Below are 23,414 nucleotides of genomic sequence, written 5' to 3'. Positions count from 1 at the left end.
AAATCTTCATGCTCCAGAGCTGCTTGTAACAACTGATGCAAAAGACAGGCAGGGAAGGGCCCCTGCCAGCAGTGCCCAGTCGGGCTGGGCCGCCAACGCTTCCAGGACCCGCGCCTGCAGAATGGAATGCACGTCCTTTTCTTCCTGGTCTTTCTGGGGTGGATATCTTTGCAAGCTAACCCACACATTTTTTTAATCTCCGGTAACAAGCAGAAAGACACCTGGACTATTATGCTGTAAAGCTATTTTTTATAAAGACATTTTAGGGCCAGACATTAAAAGTTATTAGACTGAACGCATGCGAGTTACAGACACAGCTGGAGAAAAGGCCGCTGGTTGTGTGTTGTCGCAACATTTCTTTTTGAAGCGACTTCTTTTATTCAAAACAAGTCTAAAATAACTGGGAAGGCTGGCGTTGGGTATTTGTGGGGAAACTCTGTGCATGCGGTTCCAGGCGAAAAGGCCGCTGTGGGCTGGGCGGGAGAGCTGGCCTGGGCGAGTGCGGAGCGGTGCCAGGCTCTTCCGGCTCGGTTAGGCCGCACCGCAGAGGCCCTGGCCCAGTGCCCGGCCACCTTCTCTCCCCTCCCCTCATCTCCCCAACTCCCCCCCACCCCACCCCCAGGCACAGGCTTTTCCCGGAGTTCCTAGTGGCATATAACTGTCCAGAACTTTTGGAAAATCCAGGAGCTGACCACGGAGCTTGCTGCTTCTTGGACTCCTGTGGCCTCCCGGGGCTGCTGACAAAGGGGCCTGTTTGTCTAACTTTAAGTCCTAGAGTTAAAATGAATAGAGGGGGGTGCTGTAAATGCAAAGGGGCCCGTGGTGAGGGCTGACTGCAGGAGAAATTTGATGCTGGAGACAAACAGGCCAGTAAATTCGCCTTTGACTTAATTTGCTGCGTTCACCACCACCCCACCCACCCCCCTTTCCCAGGGCCTCCCCTCTGCGGCCCTGCAGGATGGGCTGGTGGGATTGAAGGGTTTCTCCTCCATCTCTGAGGGAGGCATTTTCCAACTCCGTGGGATTTTAAAAATATCTTATTAAGGGAGTCCTAAGAGGCCTGAGTGGGGGGATTGACTCACTGGGAATTAAAATGTTGGATTTTCCCGAGGCGCCCTAAGGCGAAGGAAGAGGGAGGGCAGGATTACACCTATTGGCCTGGTTAGTTGAATTGTTCTGGGAAATAGAGGCAGCGAGCTGTCAGAAGGCAGTCCGCTCTTGTGGCCGCTCTCAGGAGGGGGTTCCAGGAGCTGGGGACTCTAGGCCTGCAGTGTGTGCGGGCTGTCTGGCCCTTCCCCTGCCCCCTCCTCCTCTGCCCTCCCACGAGCCCCTCGGGAGCTGACCTGGGGGTCAGGCGGCTATACCAGGCACTCGGCGAGGGGAGGATTTCAATAAAAGCAGAGGAGGCGGCGGAGAGGGAGCCAGTGCAAGGGAGGGGAGGCCGTGTAGCCAGTGGAGAAATAAAGAAATAGGCGCTCAAATGAGAGGTTCTCGAGGTGGAGAGGGGCTGCCCCTCCTCGACCATCCCCCTCCCCATGAAAGGGTCCTGTGGTTATAACATGTGGCTGGACCTCAGGCCCCCGAAGTCCAAGCTCTGCTGCTGCAGATTCCAACCAGGTTCTGTAACTGGGCAAGCGACTTGGAGCTTCTGGGTTCAGGCCTGGTTGCCCTTTGCAGGTCAGGCTGACTGTGCAAGACCTGCCAGGGCCTCTTTCACACCTTTGGCCATGCCCAGGCCTAGGGGAAAGGTCACAAATCCTGTGTTGAGGTCCCGACCTGTGTTGGGGGGAACCCTGGGCTCCCAACATGGTGTGTGTGGGGAGGTATTATTAACAAAGTAGAATGGAAATCCTAAAAGCTCTATAGGCCTCTGACGGCCCTCCTCTGAGGCTGTTCTCAGGCCCCATGACACTCAACATTGGCGTAATCAGGACTCAGGGTGGCATCTGAATGGGTACAGCCGATGTATTTTCACTTTACATAATGTGAGGTAGTCTTTTACTGTTCACCATCTTTAAAGATACCCGCACACCCACACCTACAGTCCAGTCCAGTCGTCTGGTCATTCTGTAAAAGAACTCCGGGCTTACCCAATGGCATTCTAAAAATAAAGACACACTGGCTCACCCTTCCAAGAGGACGCATGGCTTCTGCTTCCCTTTCCAAACTCATATGGGGTCAAGATGGGAGGCCTCTCCTTGTCCCAGAGATTTCACTAATCCAGAATCATCTAAAGGTAGCGGCCTCCAGGGCAGAACACTGCCGAACTTGGGGTTCACCATGTTGGAAGATGGCTGCTCTTTCTTCTGCCTGGTCTTTGGAGGGTCATTGAGTATTTGGGGGAAGAAGGACCAAGGAGCAGGACGGACATGGTTCCCAGGAACAGTCTGGATTGGATTTGTGTCAGGACCTGAGCTCCTGGGACAGTGGGGCCTGCAGGATGGTTGGGTGCCAAGTGGATGGGCACACATACAGGAGGCTTCTGGGTGTCTCCTGCACCGCCTGTCCGAAGTTTGAGTGCCTTCGAAGCGAAGCCGCCGCGCAGGCCGGATGCTCCTACAGATAAACCCGGACGCCACGTCCCGCGCGGGTGCTTACTTAGCAAGGCGCCTCCTGCGCATATTTTACGCGGCTGGGGGCAGTGAGTGGGAACCGCAGGGAGAGGGGGCGGGGAACCGTCAACTACTCGCCCTGGACTCAGCTTGCCCGCCTCTGGCCCCAGCCATTTTGTATCCAGCTTCCCTCCTCCACTTCCGCGGGGACCCCGCGGAGACTCACCACCCCGAGCCCTTCCCGGGCACTGCCCAGGGACTGGAGGGCTTTGGAGGCTCCGTCTGCCCCTCGCCTACTGCAGGAGGGGAGGGGAGGGGAAGGCCTGCAGATGGAAACGCGGCGCTGATCTGTTTCTAAACACCTCTGAGCCCACCCGCCCCCCTCCAAAGTCGGGCACAGAGGTGAGTGGCGCAGGGTGGTTGCCTTGGGAAGGTCGCAGCCAGGAGCAGACCTCTGGGCTCGTGCAGAGCTGGGGATTCCAAACGACTTAATCTGCAGCACATTTTAGCCGCTCCCAGTCCACCTCCCGGGCCACTCAGCTCTGCCTCCGCCCCCCGTGCCTCCCCATCCCTGCTTCTCCAGCGCGTTAGCAGCGGTGGGGCTGCAGGGTGGTTTGTGTTGCGAGGCCTGACAGAACCTTCTGTGTGCGGCGGAGGGAGGCGGCTAATGCATAATGCACAGCGCCTGGAAGCCCGGCCATTAGCGGCCTGTCGGTGACACAGACAAACGACTGAGAGGGAGGAGATCCAGCTCGCTCTGGAGTTTAAATATACCAGCGTGGAGGGGAAACGCCATGATTTAAAAGTGTGTGTTTGCAGACACTCGCATATATTTTAATGATTTCCAGCAGGCTGTGCGCCCCAGCCTCGCATCCCCCCTCCCCAAAAGGGGAATGCGTATAGAGGAGGGGGGTGGAGGCAGGGAGACCTCAACCCGAGACCCTCCGCCAGCTTTCGAGAGGTTGGTAAACGCAGTGCTGAGAAAGCCAGGCCTGGAGAAGCCGCTGGAACCAAGGCCATCCTGGATTTTTTTTCCTTCTTTTGCTTTTTTTTTTTTTTTTTTTTTAATCTGGCCATGGGGCCTTCCAGCCTCGACTGGACCCTCTGTGCTGTTCTAGAAAGCCCTGGAGAAAAGAATAAACCCTGCCATCCTCCCTTCCCCCAGGAACCCACATTTTTGAATCTTCCTTTTCTACTGACAATCCAGAGACCTCCTTCCTGCCCGTTTAACACACCAGTGTTTTTTAGCAATTAAGGCGAGAAGGGGGTGGGGATAAAGATAAGCCAATTTTTTTTTCCGCCATGCAAGTGTGAAAGATAAGATAAGGCTAAGCTGGGGCAAAGCGGCTGCTTACAACCTCCCCTCAGCGATTTTGATCGGTCACTTCTTATCTCGCAAAAATGCTCCTTTTCGAAAACTGCATCAAAAAAAAGAAAAAGGCTGAAGGAAAGCATTTTCATTTGGAAGTGACATTTAAAACCCACCTCCCCTCCACCAGCAACCCCCGCCCCACTGGCGAGGCTCCCCAGGAAAAGTCGCACCTCTACTGCAGGGTTTCGGGCTTTCTCGTGGGGGGCAGGATTACTAGTGTAATTAGGCTGAATAAAACCAGGGATGCGTGATGAGGATTTATCCTGCATCCAACCCAAGCCCGCAGCCGCGTTGTCCTCCTCTTAGTTACTGGTCGATGTTTGTTTCGCCATCGCGATTCTGTGTTGAAACTGAGTAGGTAGTTCTATTTGGGAGGGTCATGTAACTATGTCAACAGGAGGTGGTTGTTAATGCGAAATAAGAAGAAACTCTGCTGATTTTTACAGGCCCCTGTCCAGGGAGGAAAAGGCATCACCCGCCCCAGAATCCGAGAACTCTAGCCGAACCGGACTCTCCGGGAGTTTGAAGAAATCCTTTCTCCCCTCGCACAGGAATCTCACCGAGGGATTTCCGGAGGACTTCGTATTTGTTGAGGAAGGTTTCGGTGCCGGACTGCAGGCCCGCAGGGCGGCCTGCGAATTCCCCCGGGCCAGCTGCTGGCCCCAGATCACAGACATCAAGAAGGGCCTGCCCCCAACCAAGCTGAGCGAGCCCCTGCCCACCTTCGGCTCCTGCCCCCTCAGTCCCCGTGCCCCGTGCCATTCCTGGAGCCCGGCGTGCGCGAGCCTGCTCCCTCCTGCCAGGCTGCCAGACCCGAAGCCCCGGGCCGGCCACAGACGGACTGTCCCCGGGGAGCCGAAACCGCCGGGCGGGGAAACCCCTCCTCTCGCCCTTCCCCGAAGAGCCTGGCCGCGGCGTCAGCGCCGAGCGAGCGGGCACCCGCTTGACAGCCGGGCCTCACGTAAGGCCCACACGCGTCCCATTAGTCAGCCCGAGTTCCCCTCGGGCAAGCCGTCTGGCGCGGCCCCAAGGCCGGGCGCGGGCGGGAGGGGTGCGGGCCGCGACAGGCAGGGGGCAGGGGCGCGGGCTGTGCGGGGCCGGGCCAGGCGCGGTTCCGCGTTCCTGGACCCGCGGGTAAGCTGAGCCGGCGGGGCAGGCCGCTCCCTGGCTGGCGCCGGGGCGCCGAGCTGCGCTTCACGTGCCCGCCATATCAGCGGCGGCGGCGGTGGCGGTGGCGGGGAGGGGGGCTGGGAGGCGCGCGGCCGCTCCCGCGGTGTCCCCGGCCCCCGCCTCCCTGCTGGGGGCTGGGCCGGGACCACCCCGCGGCCACCATCCCCGCGCAAGCCGACAGCCGCCTAGCCAGACACCCAGAGGCTCCTCGGGCGCCGCTCCGAGAGCTGTGCGGCGGCGGCAGCCGGGGGAGGGTGCTCCTCGCGGCCGCCCCGGGAACTTCCCGGCCGCCCCACCGCCGCCGCCGCCGTCGTCACGGGGGCCGGAAGCCCTCGCGCCGCCCTGAGAGGCCTCCGCTGGCCCCCAGGGCTGCTCCAGACGAGGGCTGGCCGCACGTCACCCCTGCTCCCTCCTCGCCACAGGCACACTGTCCGCGCCCTGGGTGTCCCCCGTTTAAGCCAGAGGACCCTGCTCGCGGTCCGGCGAGAGGTCCCTCAGCGACCGCCAGAAGCACGCCCCCTCCCCCTCCCAGCCCCGCAGCTGGGACCGGAGGGGCGCGGAGCCGCCACTCCGGCCGGGCAGGAACACCTGCTCCCGGGCCCTGCAGCTGGGCGCGTGGTGCTGGGAGAGGCTGCCTACTGTTGTGTGCGGAGATCGCGGAGGAGAAAATGGGGCTCCGAGGCTCCGGGCCGGGAGCAGCCGGCCCTCGGCCACCCCGCCTCCCACCCCCCGTGGACGATCAAGCCCAAAGCCAGGAGGCCTGCCAAGGACCCGGTCTCCTCTCCAGGTCGAAGGGCCACCACCCTGGGCTCCAGCTTCTGGCCTTAAGAGGTCGTTCGCAAGACAGATGGGGTAAAACCTGTTTTGGGAGCCTTCCCAGTGTCCGCCCCCGCGCTCCGAACCAGACACTCATCTGCCCCTCGGCCCCACTCTAGCCCCGGGCGGGGAACGCGAGTAGGTCAAGGCGGCACCAGCACCTCCCCCCTTCCCCACAGGGACCCACAGTCTGGTCCTGGGCTTCGACTTGGCCACCGCGCGTGGAGGAGGGCGGGTGACCCCCATCTCCTCTGTGCCCGGAGGAGATCGGGCGGCCCAGCTAACCTGCGCGGCTGGCCCTGCCTCACCTCCCCCCGTGCCGCCCTCCCCGACTCTCCTGGCCCAGGGCCCGGCCGGGGAAGGCGTTGTTTTGCCAGCGGGAGTCGAGCGAGTGCGCAGAGAAAAGCCTCCCTGCTCTAATGAGAGTGCACACAGCGCTGCAGCGAGGAGGATGATTACCCGGCGGGCGGGGGGCGCGGGCCCGGGCCGCGGGCGGCGTGTGCGGTGGCCCCGCGGGCCCGGAGTCCCCGCCTGTCTGGCTGCTAATCGCACGCTCTCTGCTGTTACGGAGGCAGGCGGGAGCCGGCGGCCGAGCCCAGCGCCGGCGACTCGGCGGGTGACACGGAAACATGGCGCAGCGCCCCTCCCCCGCCCGCCCTCCCCGCTCTCCCGCCTCCCGCCTCGCACTTCCTCCCGCCCGCGCGGCTTTTGCAGTTCTAATGCTCTGCTTTCGGCCTGGCACCATTACGCTAGCAGCCGCTTCTCTGCGGCCCCGCGCGTCTCTTTCCCCTTTGTTTTCGGGGTCTATAGAAAACGTTTGCTTTTGTCCTGAGCTCTCGTTAAACCAAACTTGTGGTGGCAACGGAAGGCGGCGAGGGCGGGGAGGGGCCCGGGGATTTTGGCAGCGGCGGACCAGAGCGTGGTGGAAACTTCTCTCGCTGGGTTCCCCACCACCCCGCCTTCCTCCCCCTCCGCCCCCCCAGAGCAGCCGGGCCGCCGACGCTTCTCCCGGGAGAGGCCCCAGCACTCCAGGAGGGAGGTCTGGGACGCAGGGACTGTGCGCGTGGGTGAAGGGCCCACGGTGCGTGCCTGTGAGCCCCGCGTTGGGGGCACTCGGTGACCTCGCTCCTGGCAGCCTTCACGGCCTGCCTCTCCTTCCCTCTGGTCATTCGGGCTTTGTGTCTCAGCCGGTGGAGAAGGAAGAGGAGGGGAGAGAAAGTGTTTCTCGTGTGTGGTTTTTATTTTAAGGGTTTATTGGAATCCCTCACCCCCAACTGCACAGCCTCCTCCTTCAGAGGATCTAGGGCGAGGAGGGGGAAACGTGGAGTCCACCGGCAAAGGATCGAAAACCTAGCCCTGGAGGCTGGGTCGTACTCTGCTGGCCAGCTCAGCCACACTCAAATCGGGCGGGGCGACCCTGCAGGGTGGGGGACGCGAGGGTCAGGTCCCTAGATCCGGAGGCGCCAAGCCTCCCTCCCTTGGGAGCGAGCAGGAGCCCCACCACCGCCACCCCCTCCACACCCACGGCGCGCTCCCTAGACCGTCGCGCACGCCGTGGCTCTCCGCACCGGAGCTGCTCAGGCGGCAATTTTTTAAGCCTGCAATTAAGCGAGGCGTCGCCGTGTCCTCTGCTAGTGTCGATCCTGTCAGTCGCACATGGCCTTGGTGCTCCGGTCCGAGGCCCCGCGATTAGTCACAGGCTCGCTTCGCTCCTTCCCTAATCCGCCTCTGCAGGCAGCCTGGGGACGCGGCCGACTTGGCGGCGCTGGCAGGGAGCCACCGCACGCGGGGCGGGCCGCCTGGCCAGTGCCAGCCCCACTGTGCCCTAGCCGGCGCGGGCCCCAAGGTGCGGGCTTGGAGCCCCCTCCTCCCTTACCGCCCCCTGAATGGGGCGGCGGCGCCCCTCCTCCTCCCGCCCCTCTCCCGGGCCTGCGAGATCTATTTGTGTGGTGTCATTTGCATAAAAATAGGACAAGTGTTTCAGTGCGTTCGAACGCGGGAGGCGAAATCCTTATTGATGTGTCTGTGTGGAGCCTTCGGTTGTCGGAGCGGTTTGATTTAGGGTGTTTGTGTTGCCTTCTACGAGAAATGAGAGGAAATCCTGCGCAACGCCTTCGGCGGCCAGGGCCCCCCGGAGCACCCCCCTGTGCGCTGCTGGGAACCGTGCACCGCTTGGGCCCTGGCGCGCCGGGTCCACAACGAGCAGGTTGAGGGCCAGGCGGGCGGCCCATTATGACTCATAAAACCGGGCGGCCTAATCACCAGCTGCCAACCCATTTACATGTGGCGCTTCCCAATGCTTCCTTCGCCCAGGCCCGGCCTCCCGCGGGTTCGCCCCGGACACGACTAGAGCTGCCCAGTGGGAGCTAATCAAGTGGCCGCTCCTTCCCGTCGGCAGCCTGGCTTCCCTTCCTAGGAGTCAGTCTCTCTCTCTCTCTCGCTCTCTCTCTCGCTCTCGGCCTCTGCGCTATTCGCCAGCAACTCCTCAGCTTGGACAAATAGCTGGGAGGGCGCCGGCCTCGCGGAGCCAGTAAATCAATCATTAACTCCCTGGCGAGGCCAGGCCAAGGGAGGGAGCGGTGGCCAGAGCCGAGTCTGCAGGGCGAGCGCAAGGCCCCCACCCGGGGTTGGGAGGCATCCACGTGCTAGCCGACAGGGTGCGTGAAGGCAGGTCCCGCCAGGACCTCCCGGTCCCTTCCAGAAGCCTCCGCCCGCAGGGCCTTTCAAGCCCGCACCTTGCCTCGCCGGGCAGGTCGGGTTACTGCGCGGCCCTTGGGCGGGCTTGAACATTAACGAGCCGCCTCGGGCCTCGCGGCCTGCTCTCCCCAGGAGAGCGTGCTGCGCTTGGGCAAGCTCCTCGGATCCGACCGGGCTCCTCCAGGCTCCGGCTCGCCAAGCCAAACTGATCGCGCCCGGTGTGGACCAGTCTCCCTGCGGCACCCTCTCCCCGGAGCCCACGGCGGGGCCGGCATTCAAGGGGTTAAAAGCCCCAGTTCGCCCCGGCTCCTCGGCAGCGTGGAGGAAACGCTGATCAAAGTGCCTACAGGGAAGGAAACACATGCACGCTAGCGCCCGGGTCGAAGCAGGCCGACTGGAGACCGCTCCAGAGCCGCCCGACTCGACCCGCTTCCCACACTCCCGGGAGCACGGTCGCGGCAGCGGCGCTGGCCCGCGCGATTCACCCGGCGGCGCTCTGCGCGCCGAGGCCGGGGAGGAGGAGGGCCAAGGGGGCGGGAGGCGAGCCCGGGCTGCGCGCCAAGAGGCCCGGAGCCGCAGATTAGTCACCCCTCGGCTCGGCGCTCACGGGTGCGCCCGGGAACCGGGAGGGCAGGCGTCGGCCCCGCTCAGCCGGGCTCCCGGGGCCTCGGCGCCGGTGCCCCCGCCCCCACCCCCGCGCGCGCCTGGCGCGGCCGGCCTGACTCTCAGGAACTCGCGCAGCCGAGATCCACTTGTCAGTTCAAGGGCAGGACAGAAACTCTGCAAGCCGAGTCTTGCGAACAGGAAATTTCTCATTGGCAAGGTGCTGCCCATCCCCCACGCCGGCTTCAAAACAAAACAAAACCCCAGCGCGAGCGGCCAGCGCGCCCAGCCTCTGCCCGCCGGGCCCGCGCCCCTGCGCCGCCTCGGCGACCCCCGCCTCTGCGTCCCCCGGCCCGGGGTCGAGAGCTCGCCGAGCCCCGGGGCCCGAGAGCAGGCAGCGCCGGCGGCGGCGAACACACAGGCTCAGCGGACGGGCTCGGCTCGGGCCCCGCCGAGGGTGATCGGCTGCCACCCTCCGGGGCCGCGGCCGGGGCGGGCGGGGGCGCGGGGCCGGGAGGCCCGCGCCTTCTCGGGCCGCGATCCCCGCCGAGCGGTTCTGCGGAGCTGCCGGGGTCGGCGGGTCAGCGGCTCCCTGGAGGGGTGGGGGCGGGGAGGCCGCGCGGCGCCGCCGACTCGGCGAATCCCGCTGCGGGAACCCGGGAGGGCTGCGAGCTCGGCCTGGCAAAGTTCCTGTGGAAACTCCATGTTTTGAAACTCCAGCGGCGTGGCGGAAGGAGGGGGCCCGGGGAGCGCGCGGGGGCGGCCGGCACCCGCTTCTCGCTCCCGGGGAGCCGGGAGGGCGGGGAGGCCCGGCTCCCCGAGCCCGATCTTTTGTGTGCCCTCTTCTTCCTCCTCACTCTCAGGGAAATTTAGGAACCCGTCTTATTTACTGAATTCAGCCGGGAGAGGAAGGCTGCCTTTTGGGGGACCCCGATGTTCAGGGTAATTTCGTATTTGACACATGTAAATACTAGTGCTCTCAGGTAAGGTCAAATTATTTATCATCTTAATTTATATTTCAATAGGCCTACAATTTAGAGGCGCGAAATGCCTCCTTATGAATCATTATGGTCTATTAGGGGAAGTAATGTATAAACAGCACTGTTTGGAGGGAATCACTTATGTTGACATTTAAATGGCTCCTCAATAGTTAAAAAAAAAGACATTCGAGTGCCTTTGATTAAATGTACAATTTACAAAACCATCAGCAAAGCCATCAGGAATATAAATTCTTCTTGGGATTTTTATTTCTTTCCAATTTTTAGAAAGGCTTCCAGGACGTGTCATTTTAATCCCTATGAGGAAAATGTACAAATTTCAGGCAAAATATCATTCTCTGCCCCAGCTAATGTCTTCTTGGGGAACCTCGGGGACTCTGAACAAACTGAGCAAACTCCACCAGCAGCTGCCCCCAAGGGGGTGGGGAGTTTCTAGGTGGCTGCACTTCAGGCGACACAATCAACCACTTTCCAACAATATTCCAGAAACAGCCAGTAGCTTCCCTGCTGGTGTCCAACGTTTCTGAAGGCCTGTGTCCAACCATCCATCCTGGTGTCCCCACAGCACCCAGAGCAGGGCCTCCCCCAGTTTTAAGTCATCTCGCACCCGCTATGTCACCTTCTCAGAGGCTCTTCCTGGCTGCTGCTACCCTCGGCCCCTGTCCTTTGGGGGGAGGGGGTGGCATCCATAACGCAGGGCTTCTCCATGCCAGTAGCTGGGATTACAGGCACGCACCACCCTTGCCTGGTCTATGTGCTACTTGCTGAGGGACCCTGTTGTATTCATTTGCTTGAAACATCTCCCATCTTTAGAATGTCCTTCCTTTACCCCACATCTTCCCTGGCTCGCTACCTATTTGTTTCCCTGTACAGCTGGACTTTAGATTTTTTTATTCTATCTATCTATTAATCAGTCATACTGGGGATTGAAGCCAGGGGCACTACACCACTGAGCTGCGGCCCCAGCCCTTTTTTATTTTATTTTGAGACGGGGTCTCACCATGTTACCTAGGCTGGCCTTGAACTTGCAATCTTCCTGTCTCAGGCTGGGATTACAGGCTTGTGCCAGGCACCAAGTCAGGCTCCAACTGCACTTTTTGAAAAAAATGTGTCTATGTCCATGTGGCCATTTGCACTTCCATACTGGTGTTCATTCTAAAAATTAGCTTATTTGAAAGTTATTCTAAGATATTGGCTAAATACAGCTTTGTTTACAAGAGCACAGATTAGAAACAACCTAAATGTCCAGCAAGGACACGATGCCACCGGTGGGTGCCACAGGCACACAATGGGAACTTCTGTAGCTATTCACAAAGTCCAGATCTGCTCTGTGTGCTGGTATAGAAAGACCCCAGGGCATATGACTAAGGAAAACACATAGTTATGTTACCATTTGTATAAAAACAATGTGGGGAATACAGGCTCATGTTTGTGTGTACATTAAAGACCTGCAGGCTTCTGGCCGGCCCCCCCACTCAGTTCTTTGCATAGTACATACCACACAAGCTGTTCTGTGCTTCACCTAGGAAACTTATTGCTACATCTTGCAGTTGGATCTCTGTGTGTTTGTTTTGAGACGGGGTCTTGACCTGTGTCCAGGCTGGCCTGGAATTCCTGGACTCCAGCAATCCTCCTGCCTGAGCCTCCTACTCAGCATCCCAGAGACTACAGGTGCGGCCAGCCTGCAGATCCTTTTCCATCAGGCATGGAGAGGGGCCTGGTCTGTATCAGAGCTTGTGGAATTTCACTGCACAGATACATTATTCGCCACACTCTGACCCACACCCCCTGATCATTCTGCAGAAAGTCCTCAGGGCCACCAGTCACTTCCCTGTTGCTAGGAGTGGGGAGGCTTCATTCCTTGCCTGCCTTGGCCTCTCGCAGGCATTTGGTGCCCCGTTTGAACTGGTCCCTCTTGGTGGCTCTCAGATGCCATGGTCTTCATCCTGGCTGCAAACCTATTTCCTTCTGGAAATACCACTCACTTGTTGATGACTCTTAAGTTTGCTTTGTTCCTAGTTCCAGGCCCCCCATAACAAACTGCAGACCTGATATCTCAACTTGGCATCCACACTCAGCTTGGTAAAACTAGCTAACATTTTCATAGCGCTTGTTAGGTGAGCACTTTATATAAGCTGATTCTGAATTCTTACAACTCTCCTACAGGGTAGGTGGAGTCACTATCCACATTTTACAGATGAGGAAATGGAGACAGAGAGGTTATAGAACATTCCTGGGAAATGGCAGCGCTGGCGTTCGATCCAGGCAGCCCTCTCTCCAGAGTCAATGTTCTTACCCCAGTCTCCCGGATGGAGGGTCAAACCCAGCGGGGCTCTACCACTGAGCTACATCCCCGGTCTTTTTAAATTTAATTCTGAGACAGGGTCTTGCCACGTTCCCCAAAATGGCCTAAACATGTGATCCTCCCACTTCAGTCTCCAGAGTATCTGGGATGACCGGCATTTGCCACTGTGCCCGGCTCAGAGTCCACACTCGGGCTGGGTTGTGGCTCAGTGGTAGAGCACTTGCCTAGCATGCATGAAGCCCTGGGTTTGATCCTCAGCACCACATAAAAATAAAATAAAGGTATTGTGTCCACCTACAACTAAAATACACACACACACACCTCTCTTTGCCAGATGTGGTGGTGCATGCCTGTAATCTCAGCGACTTGGGAGGCTGAGGTAGGAGGATCCCAAGTTGAAGGCCAGCCTCAGCAACTTAGCAAGGTCCTAAGCAACTTAGCAAGACCCTGTCTCTAAATAAAAAGTAAAAAGGGCTGGGGATGCGGCTCAGTGGTTAAGTGCCCCTGGGTTCAATCCCTGATGCCCCCCCCCCCCAAAAAAAAATGACCTCTCCTTCATCTCCCGCCTCCCCTCCTTCCATTCCACGGCAGGGCTGACCGTCCTTCCAGGCATTCGACCCAGTAAACATACTTGTACATCCACCTCAGGCCAGGCCACCACCTTCTCTCCTCTGGATTATTATCCAGGATCCTTATTCCAACGGGTCTCCGTGGCACCATTACCACTCTCCTGCCATCTATCTTCCACATGGCAGCTAGAAAGTTCTTTCAAAAATATGTCACGTGTCACCACCCCACTTGGAAGGAAACCCAAACTCTTTCACAAGGCCACTCCTTCCCCTGCCACTGTCTGTCTTACCCTCTGAGAGCCAGATACACAGGACCATTGTCAACTCCCAAATAGGGTCTTGGGTTCTCCCCTGGTCAGTTAGGTCCCCAAGAAGACTGAGTGCTCCATATGGGCAGGGCGTGTCATCGCCATGTCCTAAGCTTGCATCAACTTCCAGCAGTGAAACCGGATACACAGAATGTTTCCAGAGTACTGTTTCCGGCTACATCCCCACCCCCAGGGCCCAGCGTGGTAGCTGCAATGGAGGTGCTAAGAGCAGACCTGATCAACGATAAACTGTCACGCGTTCAAGACATTTATGTTCTGTATAATGGGCAGAGAAGAAACCAAGTTCAAGAGCGCACAACAGTTGTGAAGCTGGGAAAATGGGCAGGGGAGGGTCTGGACTTGCAGCCAGAGACTGAGACAGTTAAGCAGGAGGCTGGAGTAGCCGTTACCTTCGGGGCCTATGGGAATCGGGGAGCATATGCACAGGTCCTTCTCTGTCACAGGGACCCAGGTAGTCGGATCTTTACTAAGTGCTGCAGAATATCATGCCCAGAAGATCAAAGAGGGTCCCTCCTTATCAAAGAGCAAGACGAAGTCCCCCCTAGAGTACCTTGCCTATTGCCAACCACTTGGTCCTTACTTCATGACAGAAGATTGGGTCTGCCTTTCTCCTTGAGACCCTCAGGAACCCAAAGTGTGGGCTCTGGTCCCAGCTGACCTCGGGCAATTGAGTTATCCCAATTCCATGTCGTTTGATCTCATGACAGTAACTGTGTCACTACGCTGCATTTCATGGTGAGGTAAGTCTTTTTCAACAATGAATAATTCTTACAGGGTAAAAATAGCTACTGCTTTTTTTTTTTTTTTTTTGAACCAGGGATTGAACCCAGGGGTGCTCAACCACCGGGCCATAGCCACAGCCTTCTTATTTCTTATTTTGAGACAGGGTCTTGCTAAGTTGCCTAGGGTCTCACTAAATTGCCAAGGCTGGCCCCCAACTTGCGATCCTCCTGCCTCAGCCTCCCGAGTTGCTGGGATTACAGGTGTGCGCCACCACACCCCACACACCCGTCCTTATTGAGGATGTTTTCTTCAGTTACCTTATTAGGCACATTTCCAAGTTATCTCACTTTCACCCCAAAATAATCCCATGGCCAATCTAGCAGGAAGTAGCTACAAGGGTTCCGCCCGAGTCCAAACTCAGTTCTTTCCTATAAAGTACACGGTTTGCCTCCCATGCACATGAACTGTCCCCCCAAATGTTAAACTCCTTCTGGGATCAAGTCCTACACAGCTTCTCCAACCAGGTCCTTCTGGGGTCAACCTGGCTACTTGCCAACTGTGGTAAATATCATAAAGGAATTTCTTTCTTTCCGGGATCAGCAGGTCTCAGCTGATCGGTCTTGTTCCCCAGGATTTATCATCTGAATAAAGGGTTGCCTTCCTCCCTGGGAGGCCTTGGAGAATGAGCAGAATCTGTAGCTGTGTTTGGAAAGTGTCCCAAAGTGTGGCTCAGTGTTGGGAGAGAGTCACTTCCGCTCTTGTCACGGGGAGGAACACGGGCAAGAAGAGACTCCACCTGCAGCTCTCAGAAGAGCAACAGTGAGACGGATCGGGCCTTTTGATCTGCCCAGCGCAGTTCTAAGCACTTTGCAAACACCGCTCCTCTCTATAATCCAGCTAGTCTTTCATCCCCACTTCGCAGATGAGGAAACCGAGGCTTAGACGCACCTGCTCACCTGGAAACTCATCGTCCTATTCCCAAAGCCCCAGTTTGTATCCAAGTTGTCACGGGCCCTGCCATCATGGTGTGACACTGGTGACTGAATTCCAGACTTGCTAGGCACCTTGGTTTTCTCTCCATTTCGAAGGGCTGACCCGCAGGCAGGATGGTCATGCCCTGTTCCTGGACAAAGCACGTGGGGCAGCCCGGCGGACGCCCTTGTGGCTTCGGTGCCAGTAGCTGCGACAGGACCTTTCTGGCCTGCTGGCCGGCACAGGGAGCTGCGAGGAGAGAAGATCAATCTGGAAGATAATTTCGTCCGTCTTCCCTCAGACCAGCCATTGTCCTCTGCTCCCGGTCTGCAGGCTGTGATTCATGCACCGCCTCTTCTCTGCAGCGTCTTCCTTTGCTTTTGGGCTCGATTTTCCAGCAGTTGCCAGTTTCTCCTCGGCAGAGAGTAAATACTCCCAGGCTGGAGCACAGTCTTTGGAGCTGCTCTGACAGTAGGTGATGTTACTGTTTAGAGTTCAAAGCTAACCCGCCACCTCCACCAATTGAGGCCTAATCCTTTAATTATTCTCAAAAGACCAAAAATAAAGATTGCAATTAATAGGATCACGCAGTCTATTCCTCATTTATAATTATATATTATTATTTTTCTCCCTACTTTGTTCCAATAATGATTTAAGGCTGCTTCCAAAGATACACAAAACCCGGCAAAGATAAATAGAAGAAGTAGGACATGAATTATAATGTCACGCCTGCTGGCGACATCTTTGCCCCATTCCACATAATAGCACTGAATTCATAGCGCCTTTCAAAAATGAGGTAATTCAGCTCTTTGGGTGGCAACACTAAGCTCTTTGTAAAGTGAGAGGGTGGTACACAGTCACAGAAAGAACCGTGAAGGGGACAGGAGGTCCAGTTTCCAATGCTGGCTCCTTCAGTGCATGACCTTGGGAAAGTCACTCAGTCTTGGTTCACTTTGTGTTGCTGTAACAAAGTAGCTGAGGTGGAGTGTTGTATAAAGTAAAGAGGTTTCTTTGGCACCCGATTCTCGTAGCTGGAAGGTCCAAAGAGCATGGCACTGGTGTTCTGGTGCGGGCTGCCCGGAGGCATCACAGCATGGCAGAGAAGCAGGAAGGCAAACAGCCTCAGGCAGGGGGGCCAAGAGGAAGGTAGTGGCTTGGCTGTGAGCAGCACATTCTCATCCACTCCGGAGACCTGCATCGATCCCTTCTCAAGGGCTTTCAGGACCCAATCACCTGGCCACCTCTCCAGGCCCTACCGCCTCGCCACTGCCATAGCAGGACCAAGCTTCCAGCACCTGAATCCTCGGGGGACACACGACTTCCCAACCCTAACCTTCACCCTCTCTGGACTGAGGGTGCTACACTTCTCAAAGGTCTCTGCCAATCCCTGAGCCCCTCTGCCCTTCCAGCCTCTCTCTCGTCCAAGGGCATCATCCTGGGGGAAGAGGCCAGTGCTGTTCGCCTAGCCAGAGGCCCCTCAGGAACTACCGCCAGAGGTGTGCTTGCTGAGGAGGGTCCGAGTGTCTCCCCCCTCCCTCTCTCTCTCTCTCCCTCTCTCTCCCTCTCCCTCCCTCCCTCCCTCCCTCTCTCCTTTCCTCTCCCTCCCTCCCCTTTTCTCCCCCTCCCTCCCCCTCCCTCTCCCTCCCCCCCTCCCTCTCTCTCTCTCTCTCTCCCTCTCTCTCTCTCTCTCCTTCCCTCTCTCCCTCTCTCTCACAACCTTCCTGGATGACTTGAGAGGACAGAACTCGTCTTCTCTTTCTCCAAGGCAAGGACTCCCCTTCCAGTCTTCAGAGAGTTTTCCAGAAGAGTGACTTGGGTAGCAGAGGCCGTCCTTGGGGGAGGCAGGGAGTCCCACCCTGCCAGCCTTCCCAGCACTTTCTCCCTCCCTCCTTCCTTGGGCTGTGTGCTGCTTTCTTTCCTCACCTTGCCATTTAAGACACTAAAGGCCCAGCGAGGTGGCGCATGCCTGTAAATCCCTGGGGCTCCGGAGGCTGAGGCAGGAGCACCCCGGGCTCAATCCCTGGTTGTCTCCCCCCACCCCCCAAAAAAAAGATACAACCTGGCTGACTCTTATCTCCCCTGAAGGACATCTTCCACTTCTGTATCTCCTGCTGCACCTAACGCAATGTTATCATTCGCTTAAAACACCCATATTGTCCTCTGAGCCACACAGAGATGCTATTGACTCCCCCGCCCCCACTGTCTCTACTAGGGCTCCTCTGAGCTTTTCCTGAAGTATTTATTCCACAGACCAGAGGGAATTCCAGGGGCCCATCCTGGATCACTTGCCTCATTTGAGAGGCTGCTTCTTTTGGAAACTGCAAGCACACAAGGGAAAAGTTACACAAAGGAAATCAGCTTCAAACACTGTGCAGGACAGCTGCTTGGGAGGCTGAGGCAGGAGGATCACAAATGGAGGCCAGCCTCAACAACTTAGCAAGATCCTGTCCTAAAAGAGACTAAAAAGGGCTGGGGGTGCAGCTCAGTGGCAGAGGGCCCCTGAGTTCAATACCCAGTACTCCCCCTCACCCCCGCCAAACAAAACTGCAGGAGGATTCCATTTTCCAAATTGAAAAATGGGCAGACATTAATCTAAGGTGTGAGAAGTTCGACCAAGAGTTACCCTTGGAGTGGGGAGCACAGTGGGGGATTCTCGGGGGCTGGGAGTGTTTTGCGTGTTGATCAGGATGCTGGTCACATGGGTGTGCTCGACTTGCTGAAATTCATCAGACTTAGGGTTTATACACTTTTCCGTGTGCTATACTTCAATAAAATGGTAACAAATCAAGAATCCAATAAATTATTAAAAGTAAACAAATGGAAGAGAATAAGGCTTAAATTTACATGCCTGCTCTGGGCACAAGATCTCACAGCAGGAATGTGTAGATCCTCTGATTGGGGTGCTGAGAGGGGACAGTACAGTTGTCCTACGGGCAGTAAGGAAGCAAATGTTAAAATCACATGAACCCTACCAGGGAACGGTGGCACACGCCTGTAATACCAGTGACTCTGGAGGCTGAGGCAGGTGGATCACACGTTTGAGGCCAGCCTCAGCAAATGTGTGAGGCCCTAAGCAACTCAGTGAGACCCTGTCTCTAAATGAAATACAAAAAGGGCTGGGGATGTGGCCCAGTGGCAAAGCACCTCTGGGTTCAGTCGCCAGGACCAAACAAACCAACCCACAGGTGGAGGAAAGCAAAGGATCTTTCTCTTTTGGCGGCAGTGCTGGGGTGGAACCCAGGGCCTCCTGGGAGGCAAGTGCTCTACCCCTGAGCCACATCCCAGCCCCGCAAGCAAACTTTCTGCTCCACTGTGCAGCTCAGTCATTGCGAGTCTTTCCTGTCATCTCCCTGCCTTCTCTGCGGGCACACCCACTCCAGCGCAAACCAATGCTCCGGGTGGTCTGAAGGTGTCCCCCAAAGTTCGTGTGTTTGAAACGCAATCCCCAAAGTCATGCGCGGATGGTGTTTGAAGGTGGGGCCTTTGGAGGTGATTAGGGTTATACGAGGTCATCAGGGCGGGGCTCAAGATGGCTTTAGCTTTGCATTTGGGTTGTTTTTGTTTTTTGGTACCAGGGACTGAACCCAGGGGTGCTTAGCCACTAAGCCACATCCCCAGTCTTTCTTTTACATATTTTATTTCAAGACAGAGAGGAGACTCAGAAAGTTGCTTAGGGCCTCGCTACGTGGCTGAGGCTGGCCTCCAACTTGCCATCCTCATGCCTCGGCCTCTTGAGTAGCGGGAATTTCAGATGTGCGCCTGATTCTGGCTTTTAGGAACAAAGACCTGAGCGAGTACCCTTGCTCTGTCTCAGCATGCGATGGCCCTGCCACGTCAAGATACAGCACTAAGGCCCACACCAGATGCCAGCAACATTCTCTGGGAATTCCCAGCCTCTAGAACCCTGAGCCAAGAAAACTTTCCTCTGTTCCCCCTAGTTTTTTTTTTTTTTTTTTTTTTTTTTTTTAAACCCAAGGCCTGAGCTACACCCCAGCCCCTAAATTTCTATTCTTTATAAACTACCTGGTCTTGGTGCACACCTATAATCCCAGCGACTCGGGAGGCTGAGGCAGGAGGATTGCATGTTAGAGGCCAGCCTCAGCAACTTAGGGAGACCCTGTCTCAAAATAAAAAGTAAAAAAGGGATAGGAGTGTAGATCAGTGGTAGAATACCCCTGGGTTCAATCCCCAGTACCAAAAAAGAAATTAAAATTAAAACAAAACAAAACAAAAAAATCTACCTCATCTCGGGAATGTTGTGTAACAGAAAATGGCCCAAGCCATTGGAGTTGTCACTGTCCCCTGCACTGTGGCCCATGCATGCTTCTCTCCAGGAACATCCCTTTCCCTTCCACCCCTAAAACTGCTGCTTCTCCCTGGTCCCCACCAACCAACTGGTTACACAGGCCAGGACCCCTTGACCTTGCCAGTCCTCCCTGCCAGCCTCCACCTGACCCCTCACCAAAGCCTGTTTTCCTTCCTCTCTGCAGCTCCAGGAGTCGCCCATTGCCTCAGCATCCGGGGCTCTGCCAGCCCAGCACAACCTAGGTCCCCTTTACCTGCTCCTGCCCCTCCGCCATTCCCTTCCTGAACAAGCAGCCTGCAGACCATGCTACACAAAGGGTGGGCTACTAGGGCTGGAGGCCGTTCTAGGAACGTGACACACCCTGGGAACAAACCAGACGTTCGTCCTCGAGGCACAGATATCCCAGCAAGACAGAGAGGGTCCAAAAAACGATCAAGGTTGTTTAACAGGTCAGGAAATGACCTAGGATGATGGATGGTGGGCACCTGTAATCTCAGCGGCTCTGGAGGCTGAGGCAGGAAGATCATGAGTTCAAAGCCAGCCTCAGCAACTTAGTGAGGCCCTGAGCAACTCAGTGAGACCCTGTCTCTAAATAAAACAGAAAAAGGGCTGGGTTCAATCCCTAGCACTTAAAAAAAATGGGATCAGGTAAGGGGCTTCCTTGATGTGTGCAAAGACTCAAAGGAGGGGAGGGAATGAGCCAAGTGGATTTTCGTGCAAAGGTCCTGTGGCAGGAGCGTGCCTGCCGTGCGTAAGGAAACACCAGGATTCCAAAGTGGCCAGATTGCAAGGTAGTAGGAGGATGGTTGGAGGAGTAAAGTCAGAGTGATGGAGCTCCAGCAGTTGTCTATGGAGATCAAGACAAAAACCTGAGCAAGCCCACCAGGCCCTGTGCGGGCCCATCAGAGACCTTCGCTCTGCTTTCTATTTCCAGCCCCTTCACACATTGATCAGGGCCTCCCCGGGAGCTGGCCTGTGTCCAGATTCCCTCCACCTCCTGTCCCAGTCACTCAGAGACCTGTTCAGACAGTCCTTCCTGCCGTACCCCAGACTCTGGTCCAGACCAGGTTGTCCCCTGCTTCGCCCCTCCCCCACCCTTCCCTCCACCACAGCCTGAGTGCACAGCCATCTGGCACCAAGTCTACGCGGGCTTCTTTCGGCTCATGGGCTATTTGATGGTTGTTTCCTCTGTGCCATGGGCTGTCCTGAGTGCCAAGGTCCCTACCCTCTGGGAAATGACAGTACACAAAAAAAAAAAGCAAGTGAAGAAAGCAACTTCCCACAAGTTCCACAAAGATGACACGGCAGTGTGGCCGGGAGTGGAGGGAGGGAAGGTAACTAGGATGGCCTGGGAATCCTACCTAAGAAATGACTTGGTAGCCAGGCTTGGTGGCGCATGCCTGATATCCCAGCAACTCAGGAGGCTAAGGTAGGAGGACTGAAAGTTGGAGGCCAGCCTCAGCAACGTAGCGAAGCCCTGTCTCAAAATAAAAAATAAAAAGCCTCAGGGATGTGGCTCAGTGGTTCAGGGCCCCTGAGTTCAACACCCAGTACCAAAAAAAAAAAAAAAAAAAAAGAAAAGAAAAAGAAAAAAGAAAGAAAGAAAGAAAAGCAAAGCAAAAAGAAATGATCTGGAGCCAAGAAGGCACCAGCTGGATGAGTTGGGGGAAAGATAGTTCCAGAAAGGCCAATGGCCGTGCACAGGCCCTGAAGAGACAGACCCTGGAGTCTGTGAGGAAGACAGAACAGTCCCTAAGGCTGAAGCAGAGCGGGACAGGAGTTCCACGTGCCCGCACCTTTGTGAATTGTGTGTGGTATAATCTAGAAGCTGACCTTCTGCCTTTGCTGAATGAAGGGGTACATATTTCTCTCTCTCTGTCTCTCTCTCTCTCTTTCTCTTTTGACTGGAGATGGAACTTAGGGCCTCACACATGCTAAACCTGCTCTCCCACTGAATCCCCTCCCCAGCCCCTGAAGGAGGAGACATTTCTTCTCAGTCTACCCTCGAGTCTGTCTCCATGATCTCCTGTAGGCCTCTGCAGCCCTGCAGGAAACCCTCCCTGAAACCCCAACTTGGCTCCCTTTACCCGAGGTCCCTTTTTGTGGCACTGGAGACTGAATCCAGTGGTGCTTCCCCACAGGGTCTCACGAAGTTGCTGAGGTTGGCCTCCAATTTGAGATCCTTCTGCCTCAGCCTCAAGTCACTGGAATTGTAGGCATTTGCCACCGTGCCCAGCTCACTTGAGGTCCTTGGATGGTCTACTTGCAGCCAGCAACCCACTGAAATGGTGTCAACATGGAGGTCCCAGAAGGCATAGGCCACAAATGTTTTTGAAATGGTAATCCATACCCTTCGCTTTGCAGATGAAGAAGCCGAGGCCTGTGGATTAGAACACGTCCCCGGCATGCCTGGCTTCCCCGTCGGGCTCTGGGCTGCTAGGACACAAGATCCATGCCATCTGGCTGCAAGAAGCCAGGACAGGACCTCTTGCTGGCATTTGCTGTCCTGAAGCTGCTGGACCCTTCATAGCACCCTGTGGAAGGTCAATGTCTTCTCGGATTATCTATTCCTTGAATGCAGGATCGCACGGCTGATGTTTGTTTTGCTTTACCAGGGATTGAACCCAGGGGTGCTTAACCACTGAGCCACCTCCCCAGCCCTTTTTGTATTTAATTTAGAGACAGGGTCTCACTGAGTTGCTCAGGGCCTTGCTAAATTGCTGAGGCCAGCCTCAAACTTGCGATCCTCCTGCCTCAGCCTCCTGAGCTGCTGGGATTACAGGCGTGCGCCCCGGTGCACGGCTGGGGTAGCTACCTTTTCATGTTCCTTTACTCTTTGCGGCCATGCCTGTACACCTCCAGTTGAGGGACTCCACAGCTCTGGCCGCCCAGTGAGCTGCTTCCTCCTGTGCCGGAAGGACCACGGACGCCGCCACGCGGGGTGTTAACTGGCTTGTGGTCAGGCCTGTGGCTGGATATTCTTAGCAGCCTTCAGTCGCTCTTCCCGAGAATTCAAACTCCCCTGTCACTAGGGCTTAGATCTCTCACCGCCGGGGCAAAGAGGTTTTCTATTTCCAGGCCAGGCAGGCAAGTCACAGTACAAAGTGTCGCAGTGCTTGCTTAAAAGGCCCAAGCTTTGGGGCACGGCCCAGCGACACACTTAGCCTGTTGCTACCCACCACCGCCCTGGGCCTGACTGACCGGCCAGACTGTTTGGAAAACATGTTCTGGTTTAGCAGCGCTGCTTGGTATGGCGGGAGCTTTGGCTGCAGCACAGCAGTCACCACGTCTGACCTCATTCCTGGGGCCTGAGGCAACTCTGGCAGTCCGCGCTTACTCATCTTTTTTTGTTTTGATGCCCGGGATTGAACCCAGGGCACTTGACCCCTGAGCCACCTCCCCAGCCCTATTTTGTATTTTATTTCGAGGCAGGGTCTCACTGAGTTGCTGAGGGCCTCGCTAAGTTGCTGAGGCTGGTTTTGGACTCACAATCCTCCTGCCTCAGCCTCCAGAGTCGCTGGGATGACAGGCGTGTGCCACCATGCCCGGGTGGACACTTAGTGACCTTCCTTTAAAGACATCCGTGGGGATCAAGCAGCAATTTAAACCAGAGCTGTGGGTGAGTAATTCCCATCCAGGTCTTTCCCCTCCATCCCTGGGTGAATCCTCCTTTGGGATAAACTTGCATCCCCCATTTTCAGGGGGATAGCAAGCTGGGGGGCGGAAAGGGGTGGGGACAGTGGTTGAGAAAGTGTCCAGGGGACCTTCTAAAGAGCACCGGGGGACGGCTGGGTGTCCAGTCAGCTGAGCGCGTAGCTGCCATCGACGTGTGGCAGTGAGCACAGGGCAGCAGTCGGGCTACCCCGCGGGACCCCGGCTCGCGTGGCAGGCGCTGGCTTTTGTTACGCCGCCACCAGCTCTGCTTGCTGGGCCCTGAGCACATCAGAGTTGTGAACCATGTGAGCTCTCCTGGCTGCCTTTTCTCGTTTCCTTCCACACTCT

General features: G+C 56.6%; 2 protein-coding genes across 3 annotated transcripts in view; one reads left to right on the top strand and one right to left on the bottom strand.

Moving 5' to 3' along the window:
- BCOR (BCL6 corepressor) overlaps positions 1-23,414 on the bottom strand; it is a 90,673-nt gene that overhangs the window by 46,896 nt on the left and 20,363 nt on the right. The gene's annotated exons all lie outside the window — the stretch shown is intronic.
- On the top strand, positions 8,720-13,657 carry LOC306651037 (uncharacterized protein). The gene is made up of 2 exons (XM_079123586.1): positions 8,720-11,879; positions 13,521-13,657. The coding sequence occupies exon 1, from the start codon at positions 8,969-8,971 to the stop codon at positions 9,920-9,922; it is 954 nt and encodes a 317-aa protein (XP_078979712.1). The 5' UTR covers positions 8,720-8,968; the 3' UTR covers positions 9,923-11,879; positions 13,521-13,657.

The sequence above is a fragment of the Sciurus vulgaris genome, assembly GCF_902686455.1.
Source record: "Sciurus vulgaris genome assembly, chromosome: X".
Taxonomy (NCBI): domain Eukaryota; kingdom Metazoa; phylum Chordata; class Mammalia; order Rodentia; family Sciuridae; genus Sciurus; species Sciurus vulgaris.
Note: the sequence above shows the minus strand (reverse complement) of the source record. Positions and strands in the feature narration are given on the sequence as shown.

Bases quoted from the DNA above. Each gene is read 5' to 3' on its own strand.
- LOC306651037 (XM_079123586.1), top strand. From the start codon at position 8,969: ATGCACGCTAGCGCCCGGGTCGAAGCAGGCCGACTGGAGACCGCTCCA.